The 20,479-nt window shown below is 32.6% G+C and overlaps 1 protein-coding gene across 1 annotated transcript; it reads right to left on the bottom strand.

Annotated features, from left to right (window-relative positions):
• Window positions 1-19,640: 19,640 nt before the first annotated feature.
• LOC139854331 (uncharacterized mitochondrial protein AtMg01250-like) lies at window positions 19,641-20,108 on the bottom strand. Its single transcript, XM_071843638.1, has one exon. It carries the CDS (start codon window positions 20,106-20,108, stop codon window positions 19,641-19,643), a length of 468 nt encoding a protein of 155 aa, XP_071699739.1.
• Window positions 20,109-20,479: the final 371 nt, after the last annotated feature.

Below are 20,479 nucleotides of genomic sequence, written 5' to 3'. Positions count from 1 at the left end.
TTAATAGATGTAGCCCGATGTTCTTTTTCTCACTTTGGTGAGAAGCGAACATTACTAACCGGTAAGCATAACATGCTTCTTTATGTTGCATGTTAGCCGCTTTTTCTAAATCATGAAGTCCTATATTCGGATACATTGAGTCAAAATAATTTCTTAACCCGTTGCGTAAAATAGCATTTGGGTTCCCCGCAATATATGCGTCAAAGTAAACACATCGTAACTTATGGGTTTCCCAATGTGATATCCCCCATCTTTCAAACGAAAGCCTTTTATAAACCAAGGCATTCTTGGAACGTTCTTCGAATGTCCTACAAACTGATTTTGCCATAAATAGTTGTGCCGAGGAATTCTGACCGACTCTAGACAAGATTTCATCAATCATGTCTCCGGGTAAGTCTTCTAAAATACTGGGTTGTCTATCCATTTTGTGTTTTTATACTGTAAAATAGACAAGAGTTAGATTCATAAAAGATACTTATTAATAAAAGCAATTTTTACATATATCGTAAAGTATAAGCACACTATATTACATATATTACACCGCACAAATACAACTATCTTATTCCGACTCACTCGTTTCTTCTTTTTCAAACTTGGTTCTTTTTGCTAAGTTTTTAGGGATATATGATGTTCCCCTAATACGAGCCATCGTTTTCCACATTGGTCTAGAAAAACCTGGTGGTTTAGAGGTTCCCGGGTTATTGTTACAACTTAAGAAATACGGGTGTTGACGATACATATAAAGTTCATCGGGGTTGGAATCAGATTTCTCTATTTTTATGCCCTTTCCCTTATTGTTCTCTTTTGCCTTTTTAAATTCAGTTGGGGTAATTTCTATAACATCATCGGAATCCTCGTCGGGATCCGATTCATCGGAGAATTGGTAATCCTCCCAATATTTTGCTTCCTTTGCGAAAACACCGTTGTCCATAATTAACCTTGGTCAGTTGGTTGAGGATTTTCTTTTACTTAACCGTTTTATTATTTCCCCCACCGGTTCTATTTCTTCTTTCGGTTCCTCCTCCTCCGGTTCTGATTCTTCTTCCGGTTCCGATTCTTCTTCCGGTTCCTCTTCGGGAACTTGTGAATCAGTCCACGAATCATTCCAAATTACATTTGACTCTTCATTATTATTAGGTGAGTCAATGGGACTTGTATTAGAGGTAGACATCTATCACATAATATCAAACACGTTAAGAGATTAATATATCACATAATATTCACATGTTAAAAATATATAGTTTCCAACAAAATTTGTTAAGCAATCATTTTTCAAGTAAACACGGTCGAAGTCCAGACTCACTAATGCATCCTAACAAACTCGATAAGACACACTAATGCAAAATTCTGGTTCTCTAAGACCAACGCTCGGATACCAACTGAAATGTCCCGTTCTTATTGATTAAAAACGTTCCATATTAATTGATTTCGTTGCGAGGTTTTGACCTCTATATGAGACGTTTTTCAAAGACTGCATTCATTTTTAAAACAAACCATAACCTTTATTTTATAAATAAAGGTTTAAAAACCTTTACGTAGATTATCAAGTAATGATAATCTAAAATATCCTTTTACACAACACCATTACATAATGGTTTACAATACAAATATGTTACATCAAAATCAGTTTCTTGAATGCAGTTTTTACACAATATCATACAAACATGGACTCCAAATCTTGTCCTTATTTTAGTATGCAACAGCGGAAGCTCTTAGTATTCACCTGAGAATAAACATGCTTTAAACGTCAACAAAAATGTTGGTGAGTTATAGGTTTAACCTATATATATATCAAATCGTAACAATAGACACAAGATTTCATATTTCAATACACATCCCATACATAGAGATAAAAATCATTCATATGGTGAACACCTGGTAACCGACATTAACAAGATGCATATATAAGAATATCCCCATCATTCCGGGACACCCTTCGGATATGATATAAATTTCGAAGTACTAAAGCATCCGGTACTTTGGATGGGGTTTGTTAGGCCCAATAGATCTATCTTTAGGATTCGCGTCAATTAGGGTGTCTGTTCCCTAATTCTTATATTACCAGACTTAATAAAAAGGGGCATATTCGATTTCGATAATTCAACCATAGAATGTAGTTTCACGTACTTGTATCTATTTTGTAAATCATTTATAAAACCTGCATGTATTCTCATCCCAAAAATATTAGATTTTAAAAGTGGGACTATAACTCACTTTCACAGATTTTTACTTCGTCGGGAAGTAAGACTTGGCCACTGGTTGATTCACAAACCTATAACAATATATACATATATATCAAAGTATGTTCAAAATATATTTATAAAACTTTTAATACATTTTGATGTTTTAAGTTTATTAAGTCAGCTGTCCTCCTTAGTAACCTACAACTAGTTGTCCACAGTTAGATGTATAGAAATAAATCATTAAATATTATCTTGAATCAATCCACGACCCAGTGTATACGTATCTCAGTATTGATCACAACTCAAACTATATATATATATATTTTGGAATCAACCTCAACCCTGTATAGCTAACTCCAACATTCACATATAGAGTGTCTATGGTTGTTCCGCAATATATATATATATAGATGGGTCGACATGATAGGTCGAAACATTGTATACGTGTCTATGGTATCTCAAGATTACATAATATACAATATAAGTTGATTAGGTTATGGTTGGAATAGATTTATTACTAACTTTCACGTAGGTAAAATGAGTAGTTTTTATCAATCTTGTTTTACTTGCCATTTCTTCGTTTCTAATCCGTTTTGAGTGATTCCAGTGGCCACGGTTTCGTATTGAACTTAAATTTATGAATCTAAATAGAAAAAGTATAAGTTTATAGTCGGAAATACAAGTTACCAGTCGTTTTTGAAAGAGGTAGTCATTTCCGTCGAAAGAAGGACATCTTGATGACCATTTTGAAAAACATACTTTCACTTTGAGTTTAACCATGATTTTTGGATATAGTTTCATGTTCAAAATAAAAATCATTTTTCCAGAAGTATAGCTTTTAAATCAAAGTTCTTCTTAGCTTTTAATTATCCCAACTAAAACAGCCCCCGGTTTTACTACTACGGCATATATCCAGTTTTATGGTGTTTATCGTGTTTTCGGGTTTTAAATCATTAAGTTAGCATATCATATAGATATAGAACATGTGTTTAGTTGATTTTAAAAATCTAGTTAGAAGGATTAACTTTATTTGCGAACAAGTTTAGAATTAACTAAACTATGTTCTAGTGATTACAAGTTTATAACGTTGAATAAGACAGCTTTTTATGTATGAATCGAATGATGTTATGACAATCATTACTACCTCAAGTTCCTTGGATAAACCTACTGGAAATGAGAAAAATGGATCTAGCTTCAAAGGATCCTTGGATGGCTTGAAAGTTCTTGAAGCAGAATCATGACACGAAAACAATTTCAAGTAAGATTTTCACTCGAAATAAGATTGTTATAGTTATAGAAATTGAATTAAAGTTTGAATATGATTATTACCTTGTATTATATAGATAACCTACTGTAAGTAACAAAGGTTTCTTGATGTTGGATGATCACTCTACAAGATTGGAAGTAAGCTAGCAAACTTGGAAGTATTCTTGATTTTATGAAACTAGAACTTGTAAAATTTATGAAGAACACTTAAAACTTGAAGATGGAACTTGAAAGAGATTAATTAGATGAATAAAATTGAAGAATGAAAGTATTTGTAGGTGTTTTTGGTCGTTGGTATATGGATTAGATATAAAGGATATGTAATTTTGTTTTCATGTAAATAAGTCATGAATGATTACTCATGTTTTTGTAATTTTATGAGATATTTTATGCTAGTTGCCAAATGATGGTTCCCACATGTGTTAGGTGACTCACATGGGCTGCTAAGAGCTGATCATTGGAGTGTATATACCAATAGTACATACATCTAAAAGCTGTGTATTGTACGAGTACGAATACGGGTGCATACGAGTAGAATTGTTGATGAAACTGAACGAGGATATAACTGTAAGCATTTTTGTTAAGTAGAATTATTTTGATAAGTGTCTTGAAGTCTTTCAAAAGTGTATGAATACATATTAAAACACTACATGTATATACATTTTAACTGAGTCGTTAAGTCATCGTTAGTCGTTACATGTAAGTGTTGTTTTGAAACCTTTAGGTTAACGGTCTTGTTAAATGTTGTTACCCCAATGTTTATAATATCAAAAGAGATTTTAAATTATTATATTATCATGATATTATAATGTACGAATATCTCTTAATATGATATATATACATTAAATGTCGTTACAACGATAATCGTTACATATATGTCTCGTTTCAAAATCATTAAGTTAGTAGTCTTGTTTTTACATATGTAGTTCATTGTTAATATACTTAATGATATGTTTACTTATCATAATATCATGTTAACTATATATATAACCATATATATATCATCATATAGTTTTTACAAGTTTTAACGTTCGTGAATCACCGGTCAACTTGGGTGGTCAATTGTCTATATGAAACCTATTTCAATTAATCAAGTCTTAACAAGTTTGATTGCTTAACATGTTGGAAACACTTAATCATGTAAAATAACAATTTCATTTAATATATATATAAACATGGAAAAGTTCGGGTCACTACAAGATTCGTCTTAACCAGTGACGTAGTCACGGTTGATTTTCAGAATTCAAAGAATTTAAAGAAAATCTTCGAATTAAGATTTGATTCTTCGGTAATTAAGGAAATTAGAGTTCTCTTTGGTTAAATGTGATGATCTGTCTCGATTGCTTTATCAGATATTTTACTATAAATCCACCCTCTTCATTTCCTTTATATTTTGGAATTCCATACCTTTGTTTTTTCTTCCCAACTTTAAGTCAAGCGAACAATGGTCCAGAATTCGTAGATATGAAGTTTCGAATGAACAGGACTAATGTTCTAAGAGAGAGATTGTAATAGCACGATCTTGATTTGTTAAATTACTAAAATTCAAGAGAAAAGATATAACTATCAAGAAAATATGTTCTTGATATGTTTGGAGACTAGATAGAATGTAAGAGTCGTGTAAGAGTCTGTGAATCATCATGTTTCATTAGAAACTCAACATGACTTACTGTAATATAATCACGTTGATCAAGTTTCATTATATTATACTAACTCATGCTTCATCTCCTAACACTACTTAAAAACATTCATATTTTAATTTCGAAGTTTTACAGATTATAGAAACTAAACAGTTTCCTTTCTGATATAATACTGATATCGCGAAGAGATAAATGATCTCAGATAAGAATAGTTATGAAAATATCTTTAGAAATATCGAGGATATTTATAATGAAAGATACGGTGATATCTTAGAATTTCAGAATCAAATTGTGATGAAGAAATTCATTCACGATGATTTAGAGCGATTAAGGAGTAACGTATTTGCTAAAGATTTCATCAGAAATAGAATCATCAGGATTCTTCGAAGGCAGGTTTAGTCTTTGTGATTTGTCCACAGTTTCCTTCATAGTTTCGAATAATCCGCTTTTCGGTACTAAATTTTCTATTGAGCGTTTCCAACACTTCATTTTTTATCATCAAACTTTTGACCGTTACGGTTGTCTACAGTTTCTGCTGTTTCTTTAAGCTTTTTTAAAATTCAGAGTATTGATTCGCAGACTGAGTGCTTTTCAGAATTTCAAAATGAAAGATCATAATTCTAAGAGATAAATGTTGTATGTATACATATAACTATTGATGTAGAGACGCTGTGAGATTCAAAATACTGATTGCTGATTTTCTCGTTACTTGGTATGGCAGTTCTCGTTACAAGATGCGGATGAGTATATGATAAGGTTTTAACGAACAAATATAATGGTTCTTCGGAGAAACTTAAGCCGGTGAGTAATGAAGTTGCTGGTAATTTTACTGCTAATGTGGTGGAATATAAATGGTTCTCCGGTAACGATGACGAAAAGGGCATCATATATATCAAGGTTATAGTAAGGCTAATCCGAATGAAAATCGAAGTTGATTTGTTGGAACTGTAACAAAATTAGCTAATTTGAAAAGGAAATGCAAAGTTATTTTCGATAATAACATCGCCAAAGGAGCTAGCACAGATACGTGTTAAACGTTTATTCAGGTTTCGAGTGTTTTCAGGTGCACAACTTATATGCATCAATCTTTTCTTCCGTGGATGAAGTGCGGTTGGTTTATCCACTCAATTGAGGAGTTTTCAAGAATCATGAAAGGTTTGAACGCAGATTGTAATCGTCAAAATTCAAATGAGATTTAAGAAGAAATCATGTGGCAAACTTGAAGAATTGTTTAGTTTCATATGTTATAATCAATATTTTAATTCATTTTAATTGTCTAATGTTGGTAGTCCACGGTTAACAGTCCACAGTTAGTAATTCAATAATTCATATATAGTTTAATATATAATATTCGAATTAATTAATACGTATCGTGACCCATTGTATACATGTCTCAGACTCGATCACAACTCAAAGTATATATATTATTATAGAATCAACCTCAACCCTGTATAGCTAACTCAAGCATTACTGCATATAGAGTGTCTATGGTTATTCCAAATAATATATATAGATGCGTCGATATGATATGTCAAAACCTTGTATATGTGTCCCGATATTTAAAGTGCGTAAAATAAATAACAGAAATTAAATGACGATAAATAAAATTGCGAGAATTGAAATTGCGATAATTAAATTGCGATAAATAAATGTAATAAGGAATTAACAGTTAGCTAGGAACAGTTAGCTAGGATTTTGTTAGCGTGGATTCTTAACAGAATTTCTCATAGTTAATTTGTTTGTTTCTAACAAATTTTATTATGTCAAATGTTTTCTTCATTATGCCACTTGTTGGATTCTGGTAAGTCAAAATCCAAATATGAAATTGAATGAATGTTGTTATTTTGTGGTGAACGGATTCGTATATCTTGTGGATGTAAGTAGGATAGTAAATGACTGTTGAATCTGATTCGAAGAATGTACAATGTAACTTATTAATGTGAAATCTAAATATTCCTCGGGTATTACCTACCCGTTAAATTTTTTTTTACCATTAACAGTTTGTACGAAAGAATTTTTAAATACAATCTTTATGAAAATATACTTATATATATATTTTCTTCAGATGTAATCATAGATTTAATGAGTTAATATATTATTAATCTCATTTGATTTGCCGTTAGAACTAGAATACATATTCTCTAAAACATTAGAGATTACATAATTGCCATGAAGAATGAAGATAATTGATGTAGAACAATACGTAGAACGATGATTATACTCGAGGTACAGAATGAGTTGTTGAGGCATGTGATGTTAAAACTTGGGTTGTTGGTGGTACTGGTGTTGATGTTGGTGATGTTGCTGAAGCTGGTAAGTTTTGCACCATATTCTCCAAATTAATTACTCGAGCGCGTAGCTCGTTGACTTCTTCCATTATCCCCGGATGATTGGCGGTTGGAACGAGCGGATGAATAAGATCTCCAATTTGAGATAATATATAGTCGTGACGAGATACTCTGGAAATGAGAGAGAAAATAGTATTACCAACAGGTTCGCCGGTAAGTGCTTCAGGTTCTTCGCCAAGAGGGAAATGTGGTGGATGGAATGGATCGCCTTCTTCTTGTCTCCAATGACTAAGTAGACTACGAACCCATCCCCAATTCATCCAGAATTGATGATGGCTAATTGGTTGATCCATTCCGGTCACACTGCTTTTGGAGCTCGAGTGAATATCCATATCGGAATAGCGATCGGAATAACTATCGGAATAGCTTATCAGAATCCGAGGGACTCGAACTGGTTGAGGGATCCATCTTGTACGATCAGGGAATTGATTTTCGATATGAAATAGATTATAGGACTTAGATTGATATTCCAAAATCCCATAAGTTACGAAGGATTCTTCGGAACTGTCAGGCAAAGTTTACAGTAATAGATACACTATGATATGAATTTGTCTATACACTATCAATGCTGTAAGTTAAGTAAGATGTGTCTAGACTTAAGAATGATAAGCAGGTAATTTCCTAAGAATGATAAGTAGGTAATTTTCGACACGAAATGATAAGCAAAATTTTTGACATGCAGACACGGTCGAAGTCCAGACTCACTAATGCATCTAAACAACTATCAGTTAGACACACTAATGCAAGACCTGGTTCGCTAAGACCACCACTCTGATACCAACTGAAATGCCCCGTTCATATACATTATAAATGATTCACAATAGTTGATTTCATTGCTAGAGACTTGACCTCTATATGATGCATTTTACAAATATTGCATTCGTTTTGAAAAGACAAACTTTCCTTACTTCGAAAGTTAACGACATGTATACCATTTCATAATATATCCAAACTATAAGTGACTTGATAATAATCTTGATGAACTCAATGACTCGAATGCAACGTCTTTTGAAATATGTCATGAATGACTCCAAGTAATATCTCTAAAATGAGCACATGCACAGCGGAAGATTTCTTTAATATCTGAGAATAAACATGCTTTCAAGTGTCAACCAAAAGGTTGGTGAGTTCATAGGTTTATCGTAAACAATAAAATTCATCATTTTAATATACCACAAGATTTAAATACAGTACACCTATCTCGTGCACGAAACCATATTTCATAATGCTTAGCAGACTAGGTTCGTATCCTTTTCTCCCCTGTAGGTTGCCTCGTGATTTTTAATAAACGTACACATATCTCGTGCACAAAAACTAATACACATAACCTGTGTATAAAAGTCATTCATACGAACTACAAACACCTGGTAATCGACCTTAACAAAATACATCTAGAATATCCCCCGCATACCGGCATTCCGCACGGTCATGCAAAAAATATACAAACAGGCCACTCTTTTAAATATGATGGTTATGTACACCTCACAAACAGATCATATTTTTTAAAGCTGGCGGTTGTATACCTATTTCGAAGTACTAAAGCAGTTCAAATTCTCTGACTGGGGCTTGTTAGTGCCCATAGATCTATCTTTAGGATTCACGTCAATTTGGGGCTCGGTTCCCAAATTCTCAGATTACCAGACTAAAAGGGGTGATATCCGGTGTACTCATAACTCATTCGTAGAATGTTTTTAAGTGTTTGTGTCTATTTCGTCAAACATTTATAAAAGCATTTCATGTATTCGCAGTTCAAAATATATTTTAAAAGCATTTAATAAAGCAGTTATAAAAACAGCGTATGTATTCTCAGTCCCAAAAATGTAAAGAGTAAAAGGGAGCAAATGAACTCACAATACGATATTTTGTAGTAAAAATATGCATACGACGGAACTGAATAATGAAGGGTTGGCCTCAGATTCACGAACCTATATCAATTGTATATTTATTAACACATATAATGGAACTTACATAATTTCATCTATTAATATATATTATTTATATATTTAGTGTTGTAGTTCATATATAATTTGTACTAAATTCTAATATATTTTATATCATGTTATATATGTATTTATTTTGTGTATACATAAAAGAAATGTTAATATTTTTAATATATATAATTATAGGTAATATTAATATAATTTTAGTATAAGTATATTTTTATATACAAAATATTTATTTGTTATAATAATATAATAACAATAACGATAATGAAATTTTAAATAATAATAATAATAATAATAATAATAATAATAATAATAATAATAATAATAATAATAATAATAATAATAATAATAATAATAATAATAATAATAATAATAATAATAATAATAATAATAATAATAATAATAATAATCATAATAGAAGTGAGTAAACTACCTTTTAGCTTTTCCTAAAAACAAATGCCCCAGACCGGACTCGAACCCGCGACCTCTCTTTCACTAGACACACCCCTTAACCATATAAGCTATTTCATTTTTCTGTTTTAATTAACAACCGCAATCTATATAACCCTTATTTCGTTTTCTACTTCTTCTTCAACAATTCATGTCAACATATAACATACGCACCATCATCATGCAACTATTTATCATCATCATCATTCTATATCTTCATCTATATCACCATCTATCATCCTAATCTACTCAATCAATGAAAAATCATCATCATCATCATCAATCTTAAAACCGTATCACCAATCATCATCATCTCATCCTATCGTCATCATCATACATAAAATCACCATCATTCCCTTTCCTCGTGTATGTATCATCTAACCATTTTCATGATCATTATCTAACCACCACGATCCTTATCAATCCTAAACATCTTTATCATGAAATCACGACCACAACCGCAAGCATCATCATAAACTTTGGCCATCGTTTCAAACCATCAGAAAAAATGGTTTACGGCCCATTATAACATAATCATAGCAGCCCATCAAAGATTAACTAATAAGCCCAATCCGAATAACATGAATACGGCAGTTTGTTTATACTCTTCCAACTAAATTATATATATAAAAGTTTCGTCCAGCTCATCACTCCATATTACCGACCAATAAAGTGTAAATTGTCCCACCCTGGTTAATCACTATAATAAAGTAGCCAACAGCAAAAAGTAGTCAAAATCTTTGATCACTAATTGATACAAGTGGGGTTATTACTTTGTATTTAACTCCACTTACAACTAATCCACTAGTACTTACCCACTATAAATGTATCCTTTCTATCTAAATCATCTTATTGTTTTACGATTTGCAGACAGGAAGAACACGCAGTAGTGACAGACGGTTACATGCACGTAACCTGTGAGTGAAGTCAAGCAGAAAAATGGTAGCAGCCGTAATGATTGTTGCAGGTGGCGTTTGGTTAATCTAAGAGTAGAAACAGAAGGTACTTACAACATTAATTCAAAACAATGATGGTGGTCCGTGGGTGGTGCTCGAGTTTGAGGTGGATTTGGTGGAGTTGTTGGCGGCCGTAGGTGGCAATGGGAGGCGGTGGTTGTGATTTGGCGACGTTTGATCGAAACACAAGTATGGCATGTAAATATCATGGTGATGTTTTTAGATGGTTGTAGATGGCGATTAACATGGTGGTTTTAGGTGGCGGCGTTGGACAGGAAAACAGGTGAAATAGCAGCTGCAGTTGCAGCTTCTTCATTTGGTTTTTGAGGTAGTTCAATGAATTAGAATAGAGGAGAGAGAGAGAGAGATTGAGAGACGGTTGTGGTGAGTGACGGTGTGCAAACAGGAATCAAAATAGTTGCAGCAACACACAACAACTTGGTGTGATCATGGTTGATAGTTGAAATTGACAGAAAACAGAAAAAGATTTACAGCAGAATAATAGCAAGTGTGTTGGTGGGTGTTGTATCTAGCTGACTCAGGAACAGTAATAGAAAGTGGTATTAGTGGTGTTCAATTGTGATGGTGTTTGGTGTGGTCTCATGGCGAGGGTTTTAGGTGGTGACTGTTTAGTGAGCTTGAGTCGAAAAAAAAATCAATGTGACCGGTTCTTTTTGGGTTGAAGATCGAACATAGACAATGATGAGTCATAGTGTTGTAGTGGTGAAAGTGGTAAAGTGAGATCAAGGGTGGTCGATGGTTCACGGTGATTTTGGGGGGTGGTGAAGTGGTGGAATGGCTTATGGTGGTAGCCGATGGGGGTGTTCAATGGTAATGATCTTCGAACCATGATCAAGAGCATGGTAACAATAATAATAATAATAATAATCCAGACCGTAGCTGTAGTTATTTGATTAATGTGAGTTGTGGTGATGAACTGAAAGTGATGAGTTGTGGTTGTGGGTTTGATGAATCACTCCAACAAACAGATGCCAGAAAGTAGAAGTAGTAGTAGTCAAGGCGTATGGTGTTGTTCATGGGTGGTGAAGGTGAAAGTTTCATAGTGGTGGTGATCAAAGTGAGGTTGTGAGGTTTGATTTGGCAGTTCAAGTGTTGGGGTAGAAGAAAGAGAGTGAAGGTGGGATGCATTTCATCTATGCATATGTATAATATATACACCGTAATACTCAGTTGAGAGAAGAAGTGAACAAAAACAATCACTCAATATTTTAATAATAATATAACAATAATTGTAAAGTTTGATGAATTGAAATATAACCAAACGTACAGCAAAGCAGCCACTGAATTGGAGTTTAGTTACCGACAGTTTTCACGGACTGTGTATCGTGCGAAATGAGTGGCGGATAAAAGTGTTCAGAAAAATCCCATATTTTTAAATTAACTATATTTATTTATTTTGGTCATTATGATATAAAATTTGATCATTAATTTATTAAATAAAAATTACATCAACTGTCCCTCTCAATTCTGGGTAAAGTATAAAAAGTTCTAAAATTTAACAAACAGCTCCTAATTACATTTTTAACAAGTCTATAATTTATAGAACTCATTTTCGGATCACAATTTATTTTAAAATCATATAAGTTTGAATTAAACTTCTCTAAATAATAATCGAAATGTTCAACGAGTATTGCAATCATTAAATAATTATATTTAATATACTCTATAGATATATTTATATTTATTTTTATATGAATACACATTTATTAACAAATAATGGTTCGTGAATCGTCGAGACTGGTCGAAGGTCAATTGAATATATGAAATAGTTCAAAATTTTTGAGACTCAACATTACAGACTTTGCTTATCGTGTCGAAATCATATAAAGATTAAGTTTAAATTTGGTCGGAAATATCCGGGTCGTCACACATTCATGGCATATTTCAAAAGACGTTGCATTCGAGTCGTTGAGTTCAATAAGATTATTATTAAATCATTTATAGTTTGGATATATTATGAAATGGTATGCATACCTGTCAACTTTCGTTGTAATGAAAATTTGTCTTTTAAAAACGAAAGCAATGTTTGTAAAATGTATCATATAGATGTAAAATACCTCGCAATGAAATTAATTATTATGTAACGTTTATAATCGATATGAACGGGACATTTCATTTTTATCTTTTTAGTATCATATTATATTACTTTACTTTACAATATAAAAATATATATTAAATATAAGTATTCTATTTTTATCTAAATTTTAATAAGTATTTAGTTTAATTATTTTGGGAAATAATATATTGACTCAAATCTATATGACTTGAACAAATAAATGGAGTAAAAAGAATTATAGAAAAATTGTCCAAGTCAGTTTCCTTTTGATTTTTTTAAGAATAGATCATTACTCTTTTAATAATTATTATTAATAATTATTATTTCATTAAGATTAGTTAGTAAAAATGACATGTAGGATTAGTTTAATTGAGATAATGACACCTGTGTAAATTAATTCAGAAGCCGCTACGTAGGATTATTGTCATATGCTTTATAATAATGTATAGATTAATATAATTATAACATATCTCGTTGTAAATATTAATATAATATTATATGGTAATATTTTAATATATTTTAGGTGATGAAATCTGTATATTAAATTAAATTAAATTAAATTAAATTAAGAAATCTAATAATTCAATCAATATATGAAAATAACTGATAGAGTGACATGTGGCAGGAATAAATGAGGAGTTGACACGTAACATGAATTAATCAGGAGTTGACACGTACAATTATTGTCACGCGCTTTATATAATGTATATGTATATGTATGTATAGATAGATATAAATTTGGTCAAACTCTAATGTTGTTAAATGACATATGGATGTATAAGAAACAAAGCCCCTTTGACTATCATCAAACAACTAGAAAGATATCGACGGAATTTTCTTTGGGGTGGCGATTGTCTAAAGAAGAAAACTTGTTTGGTTAAGTGGGAGGCGGTGTGTCTTCCTAATGAAATGGGTGGATTGGGGATTACGCCTCTTCGAATCAAGAATTTAGCTATGTTAGCTAAATGGTGGGCAAGGGTCAATAACAATAAGCAATGTCTTTGGAAATCCATTGTTACATCCTCCTTTGGCTATTCTTTTAGGGGAAAACTCATGAACAACGTCTCTTCTCTACAAACTTCTCAACTATCTCCAATTTGGAAGGATTTAATTCACTTGCAAAACGATAGCTCATTACATCCTATCTTGGGTCTTTACATTTGGAAGTGGAACTTGGGCAATGGGTCGAATATTCTTTTTTGGCACGATTTGTGGCACGATGGGGGCATCCTAAAGGACATATATCCTACTCTTTTTGATCAGTGCACTATCCCTTTAGCTAATGTTTTTAGCTTTAGGCACCCTCCTGATCTTTCGGTTCAACAGGAAGGGTGGGACTTACACTTGTCTCACCCTCTCACACTCAGTGACTCGTCTCTCCTCGATTCAATGTACAACTCACTTGCTACTTTTCGTTTAAATGAAACTAAATCTGATCAGGTAGTTTGGGCTGCTGCAACAGATGGTGTTTACACTGTATCCGACGCGGTTCGTATTATGGTGCAATCGAACAATTTCGTTTCTCCAGCGTGGCCTAAAATTATTTGGGGTAACAATGTTCCCTCCAAGATTATGATTTTTCATTGGCTCGCAATTCAGAATAGTATCCCCGTTAGAGACGTCTTGATCAAAAGACATATCTTACCTCAATCTCACTCTCCGTTATGTGTTTGGTGCTTAAATGTAATCGAAACGGTCAACCATCTCTTATTGCATTGTAATTGGTCTTCTAAAATTTGGAAAGATCTGTTTCGTTGGTGGAATATTCGTTGGACCATCCCGGGTTCTTTAGAAGCTTTCTCTTTCGATTGGTTTTTCGGTATGGGGATTAAAACTTCTAAATTTTGGAAATTGATTGGACCCGCTACGATTTGGGCTATTTGGATGGCGAGAAACGATTATATTTTCAATGGCAAATTTACTTGTCGCTCGGTTTTGGTTCGCAATATCAAGCTAAAAGTCTTTTTATGGGCTACAAACCTCAAGTTTTGCCATGGATTTCACTCCTATGTTTGGGAACAAAATCCATTTTTATTATGCTACTAACTTTGCTTATGTTTTCGGCTTTCATATTGTAATTTTTCTCATGACCGAGTATAACTCCGTCATTGTATTTCGTTTCATATCTTCATTGTTTTGATGAAGATATCTATTAATGCAATTCATCCTTTTTTTCGCCAAAAAAAAAAAAAAAAAAAAGCCTAAATTCTCTCATTAAAATGTTGATAATTGGTTACACTAACTGATTGCGCCAAATACAGTTAGACCTCTAAACAACTTGACTACCCATTCACAAGAAAAATAGACGCTTATACTAATTGACAATAACAGAAAGGTTTAGAACATTGTCACATAGTTTATATTGTATTACATGTTAGTGCTAAGAAATTCAGACTCATAGGTTATATTGTATTAGATGTTAGTGCTAAGAAATTCAGACTCAAGCTCTATTAAGTTCTATTGTTTGAATGAACTAATGATGTCAGTCAGAAATAAGTGACGAGTAAATAGCTATTTTTTGTTTTATGTGATGAAAAACTGATTGAATAACTAAAATTATAAATTTAACTCTATACATACGACAAAATTATAGGCAGTTATGTTAACAATTTTATAAGAGTAGGGGTAAATATGAAATTCCACATTTTCATGAATTAAAATATTAAGCAATTATATTTTTATTAAAGTTAAAAATAAACACCATACGATTTATTGAATTATATATCATTAAATCCAACTAACTCCATTAAGCTCTAAACAATTGGAGTCTTACAACTTTGTAGTTGCAAAAGTCATTAACCTGCTTGTAACTTTTCTAGAGTCTTATGGAGATTAGTTTTAATATAAAAAATAGCCAAAAATGACTTTAAAGAGCAATATGAACAGTTTTCCTCCTTTACAAAATATAAGTAATATATAAATTTGTTGAAAAACAAATGTTTGAATCAGTCACGAGATAATCTGATTTGTTCCGGTAAGTATAAGTAACATTATTTGTCATTTCTTGATAGCTTGAACATGAACATCTTTATTCGTTTAACTATCATAATATCACAAATATGACATAATAGTTGCTGTCTCGATATGCGTCTAATTACATGCTCAAACTTTAGTAGCAACATATTTTGGTGTATAACAACGCGTTCTACATCGGATAAAAAAAGATATTATGAGTCCCTTATAAGCTTAAAATAAATAATGCCTAACTAATATTTCTAGATTTTAGTTGAAATATGGAGATATATACTTAATCAATTTGCTTTAACTTTGAGGGGCGTTACATATGATATCAAAGCTACTCACGTACCGTTTGATTTTGAAATTGAACGTGATTTTCGGTTCGATTTTCGATCCCAAAATTTTTCAAAATCGAGAAAACCAAACCAAATAAATTGAAGAAACTGGAAACCGAACCGATGAACACCCCTAATCCAGTATGAGCTTAAAGCAATTGCACTAATATTCTACCACCAGGGGCGAAAGTATGTGTGGGTAGGGGTTGGCACGTGCCCTCAGTGAATTTGAAATTTTATGTGTGAAATTGTGTATTTTTTAATTTTTCTCTCAATGGAAGTAAAATTTTCAAGCTTAAATTTTAATTGTACCCTCAAAAATCTTCATATTTTGTCCAAAGACCTTTAATTTTTGCCCTCAATCTAAAAGTCCATGACCTAAAATGGTTGTATTTTAATGAAATAATGGAAGAAAAAAATCACAGTGAATGTGGACGCTTTTAAAATGTATTTCGCCCTCAGTGGAAAAAGTTTCTAGTTCAGCCACTATCTACCACGACAATTTTTAGTTGATACCTTTGAGCATTTCTTTTCCACACTCATAATAAATATGATAACTGTCTTAACATACAAAAAAGCTTATGTTTTTGGAGAGAAATATTTTCACATGGGTGGCTGATTCGTACAATACCAAATTTAGCCATACACCACTAAATATGCATTACAGTGTTATATAGTAACACTGTTTTAATGCACCTTTAGTGGTATATGGCTAAAATCTAGTGGTGTACGAATCAGCTTCCTTTCACATGTCTTTCAAACTGCACTTTGTAGTAAATTTTGTGGTGGTCAAAGATAAATGTCTGAAACAGTAATGCGAATATGGGATAACCAAATTAGATCGCATGTATCAAAGTAATACTACTCTCATTAATGTGTTTAAAGCTTGTCATGTTTTAATTAGTTGCCCAACAATTGTAATCAAAATGTATGCAAGTGAGAGTCCCATCGAACCCCGAACTTTTAGCTGAGCTTTTGCATCAACTATTCCTCAAAACCTTTCAGTCTCATCAACACCCCAATTATATTATTCCCCACAAACGAATTGTGGGACTTAGCTTATCTTCTTACTGTTTGTTTCTAATGTTACGTACGTTACATTTTTATATTTTAGATCCTTCTTAATAATAAGCATACATCACTACTAATCATAGACACTTATGATGTGTAGGCATGACAATTAATATATTATTATATATGGATGATTTAAATAGATAATTATTGAATATGGATATGAATGCAGATATTTGATGATCAAATATGAATGACAAATTTTAATTTATGAATATAGCCGATAACAATCGAAATACGTAAATATATGAATATGTAATACATAGATATATACATATATCACTATAATCAGTCTCGATTATTATATATATAACTTCATTAAACGTGTTTATTATTCGTAAAAACTGACTTTTTTTTTTTACAATTTTTCATTCCATTTTATTTTTTAATAATAATAATAATAATAATAATAATAATAATAATAATAATAATAATAATAATAATAATAGTAGTAGTAGTAGTAGTAGTAGTAGTAATAATAATAATAATAATAATAATAATAATAATAATAATAATAATAATAATAATAATAATAATAATAATAATAATAATGGCGAAATATTTTTCTAATGATGTGGGTTAAATTTTATTGGGGTACTACTAATATGTCAAGTGTTTTGAGTTATCCGATTTCTCATTATGGTGTATGCTATCATGAGATTGTATTTTCGTAGGCTAATGAGTATTAGGTGATTTAGAGCTTGTGTTGTATATATATATATATATATATATATATATATATATATATATATATATATATATATATATATATATATATATATATATATATATTTTTTTTTTTTTAGAAAGGCAGCAATTTTTATTAATCAAAACCAAAAGGATACACAAGCTTTAGAGGATAAAGCTACAAAGAAAACTGCAGGAAGCTAAATACAGCAAGAGACTAACTCGACTACATATGGACTATAGGTTACAAACAGGAAAATACAAAAAGCAGTTAAGCTTAACCGTGATCATCAGTGGCCTGCGGTTTATCGATCCATTGTAGCCATTCAAGCGTGGATATCTTCGATCTATTTTTGAGCCATTCGAAACTTCGAACTTGAATTTCTTGGATTGCAAAAGGCCCGGACCAAATAGAGTTTCGGAAGAGTGTATTGTTCCGGTTTTGCCATATTTTATAGGCAACTACCCAAACGCAAGCTTGCCTAATCTTCGAGAGTTGTGCTACCGGACGGGATAGGAGTACCCCTAAGATTATAGCCTGAATGTTTTGCGGTACAACATGTCCCATACCCCACCAACGAAAAAACCGAGCCCACACGTCTTTTGCAAATGCACAGTGAATTATGATATGCTCTAGATCTTCTATGTCTTGATCACATACCGGGCATCGAGTGGAATTTAGGTCGATTCCCCTTTTATCTAACTCTGTTCTCACCGGTAGTCAATTTCTTTAGGCCCTCCATATGAATATTTCGACTTTTTTTGGAACATAATTATTTCTTGCAGTAGCAGTGGCCGAAGAAAAGGGTTCCAATATGTTCGCGTTAATCAAATCGGCAAGCACCCACGATTGAAATTTACCACTACCGTGCATCGACCATTTCCATGAATCGGTAGTCTGATCACCGAAGGTGAAATCTTTCAGCATGCTTTCAAGTTGTAACAATTCTGATCTGGTTCGTCCAGTTGGTATTCGGTTCCAATTCCAATTAAATTCGACTCCCGCATCTGCTCTCCAAATTCCGTCTTATACCGTCGTGTTGCAATCGCCTTTAAACCTGTAAAGACTATTGAACCGACAACAAAGTGGAGCATCTCCAAACCACATATCCTACCAATACATACATACATATATATATATATATATATATATATATATATATATATATATATATATATATATATATATATATATATATATATATATATATATATATATATATATAATGTCCCTTCGCCATTATTAACAATTTTGACAAAGGAATTTCCAAAAGGAATGTTGACTTTAAGAAAATCCGCCTCAGTTTTTAAAATGCCACTCCAGATTGATTTGGAGTTGAACGTGTCACAAAACGAGTTGTTAAAACCCCCATGCCGACCGTATATACCTTCGATTACTTTGACCCAAAAAGCATTTTTTTCGTTTTTGAAGCGCCACCACCATTTCCATAGGAGGGAGAGGTTTTTCGCTTTCAAAGTACCAATGTTTAGCCCTCCCCGATTATAGTCGCAAAGTATGGATTCCCATTTCACCCAAGACATTTTTGAAGAATCACCCGTCCCGTCCCAAAAAAACTTACGTCTCAAGCCCTCGAGCAAGTTGATGACACATGAAGGAGCGCGGAATAGGGAGAAGGCGTACAACGGGATGCTATTGAGTACCTATTTGATGAGAGTAACACGACCGCCAAACGAGAGAAATTTTGCTTTCCAATCCGATAACCTATTTTTTCACCTTTTCAATTACAAAGTCCCAATCCTTTCGTTTTTTCATATTACAACTGACGGGCAACCCTAGGTAGGTAAATGGGATGGTTCCCGTGCTGCATCTTAAATTCGAAGCCATTTCCACAAGATCATCAGGTGCAACGCCTATGCCATAAAGGTTACTTTTCAGGAGATTTACTTTTAATCCCGAGGCTTTCTCAAAGCACTTTAGTAGCTTCATCAAGTTAAGAGCATTGGTGTTGCTCCATTCTTCAAAAAAGATCGAATCATCCGCGAATTGTGGATGTGAGACCATGAGGTTTTTTTGCCCAATTTCGATGCCCTTAAAAAAGCGTGTTTCGAGTGCCTTTTTAACTAAACGGTTCAAACCATCCGAGGCAATAATGAATAGATACGGAGATAGCGGGTCCCCTTGCCTCACCCCCTTTTCGAGTCTAAATTCTTTTGTTGGTGACCTGTTCATCTATATCGAGATAGAGGCCGACCTAAGGCATTCTCTAATCCACAATCTCCACTTTACTCCGAAACCCATGCATTCCATCACCGAGTCTATAAAATACCATTCCAAACTATCGAACGCTTTAGTGAAATCGGCTTTAGAAATCATACCTTTCTTTTTCTGACGCTTTAAATCCTCAATTGATTCGCTTGCAATGAGAAATGCGTCAAGGATTTGTCTTCCTTTCACAAAAGCACTTTGTTCCGAACCTACAACTTTATGAATGACCTTTTTAATTCGGTTTGCCAAGATTTTTGAGAGAACCTTATAATAACTACCAATAAGGCTTATAGGACGGAAATCGTTTAAACCCAAGGTGTCATTTTTCTTCGGGA

The sequence above is a fragment of the Rutidosis leptorrhynchoides genome, chromosome 6 (genome assembly GCF_046630445.1).
Source record: "Rutidosis leptorrhynchoides isolate AG116_Rl617_1_P2 chromosome 6, CSIRO_AGI_Rlap_v1, whole genome shotgun sequence".
NCBI lineage: Eukaryota > Viridiplantae > Streptophyta > Magnoliopsida > Asterales > Asteraceae > Rutidosis > Rutidosis leptorrhynchoides.
Note: the sequence above shows the minus strand (reverse complement) of the source record. Positions and strands in the feature narration are given on the sequence as shown.

Coding starts and splice junctions, on each gene's coding strand:
- LOC139854331 (XM_071843638.1), bottom strand. CDS start 20,108: ATGAACAGGTCACCAACAAAAGAATTTAGACTCGAAAAGGGGGTGAGG.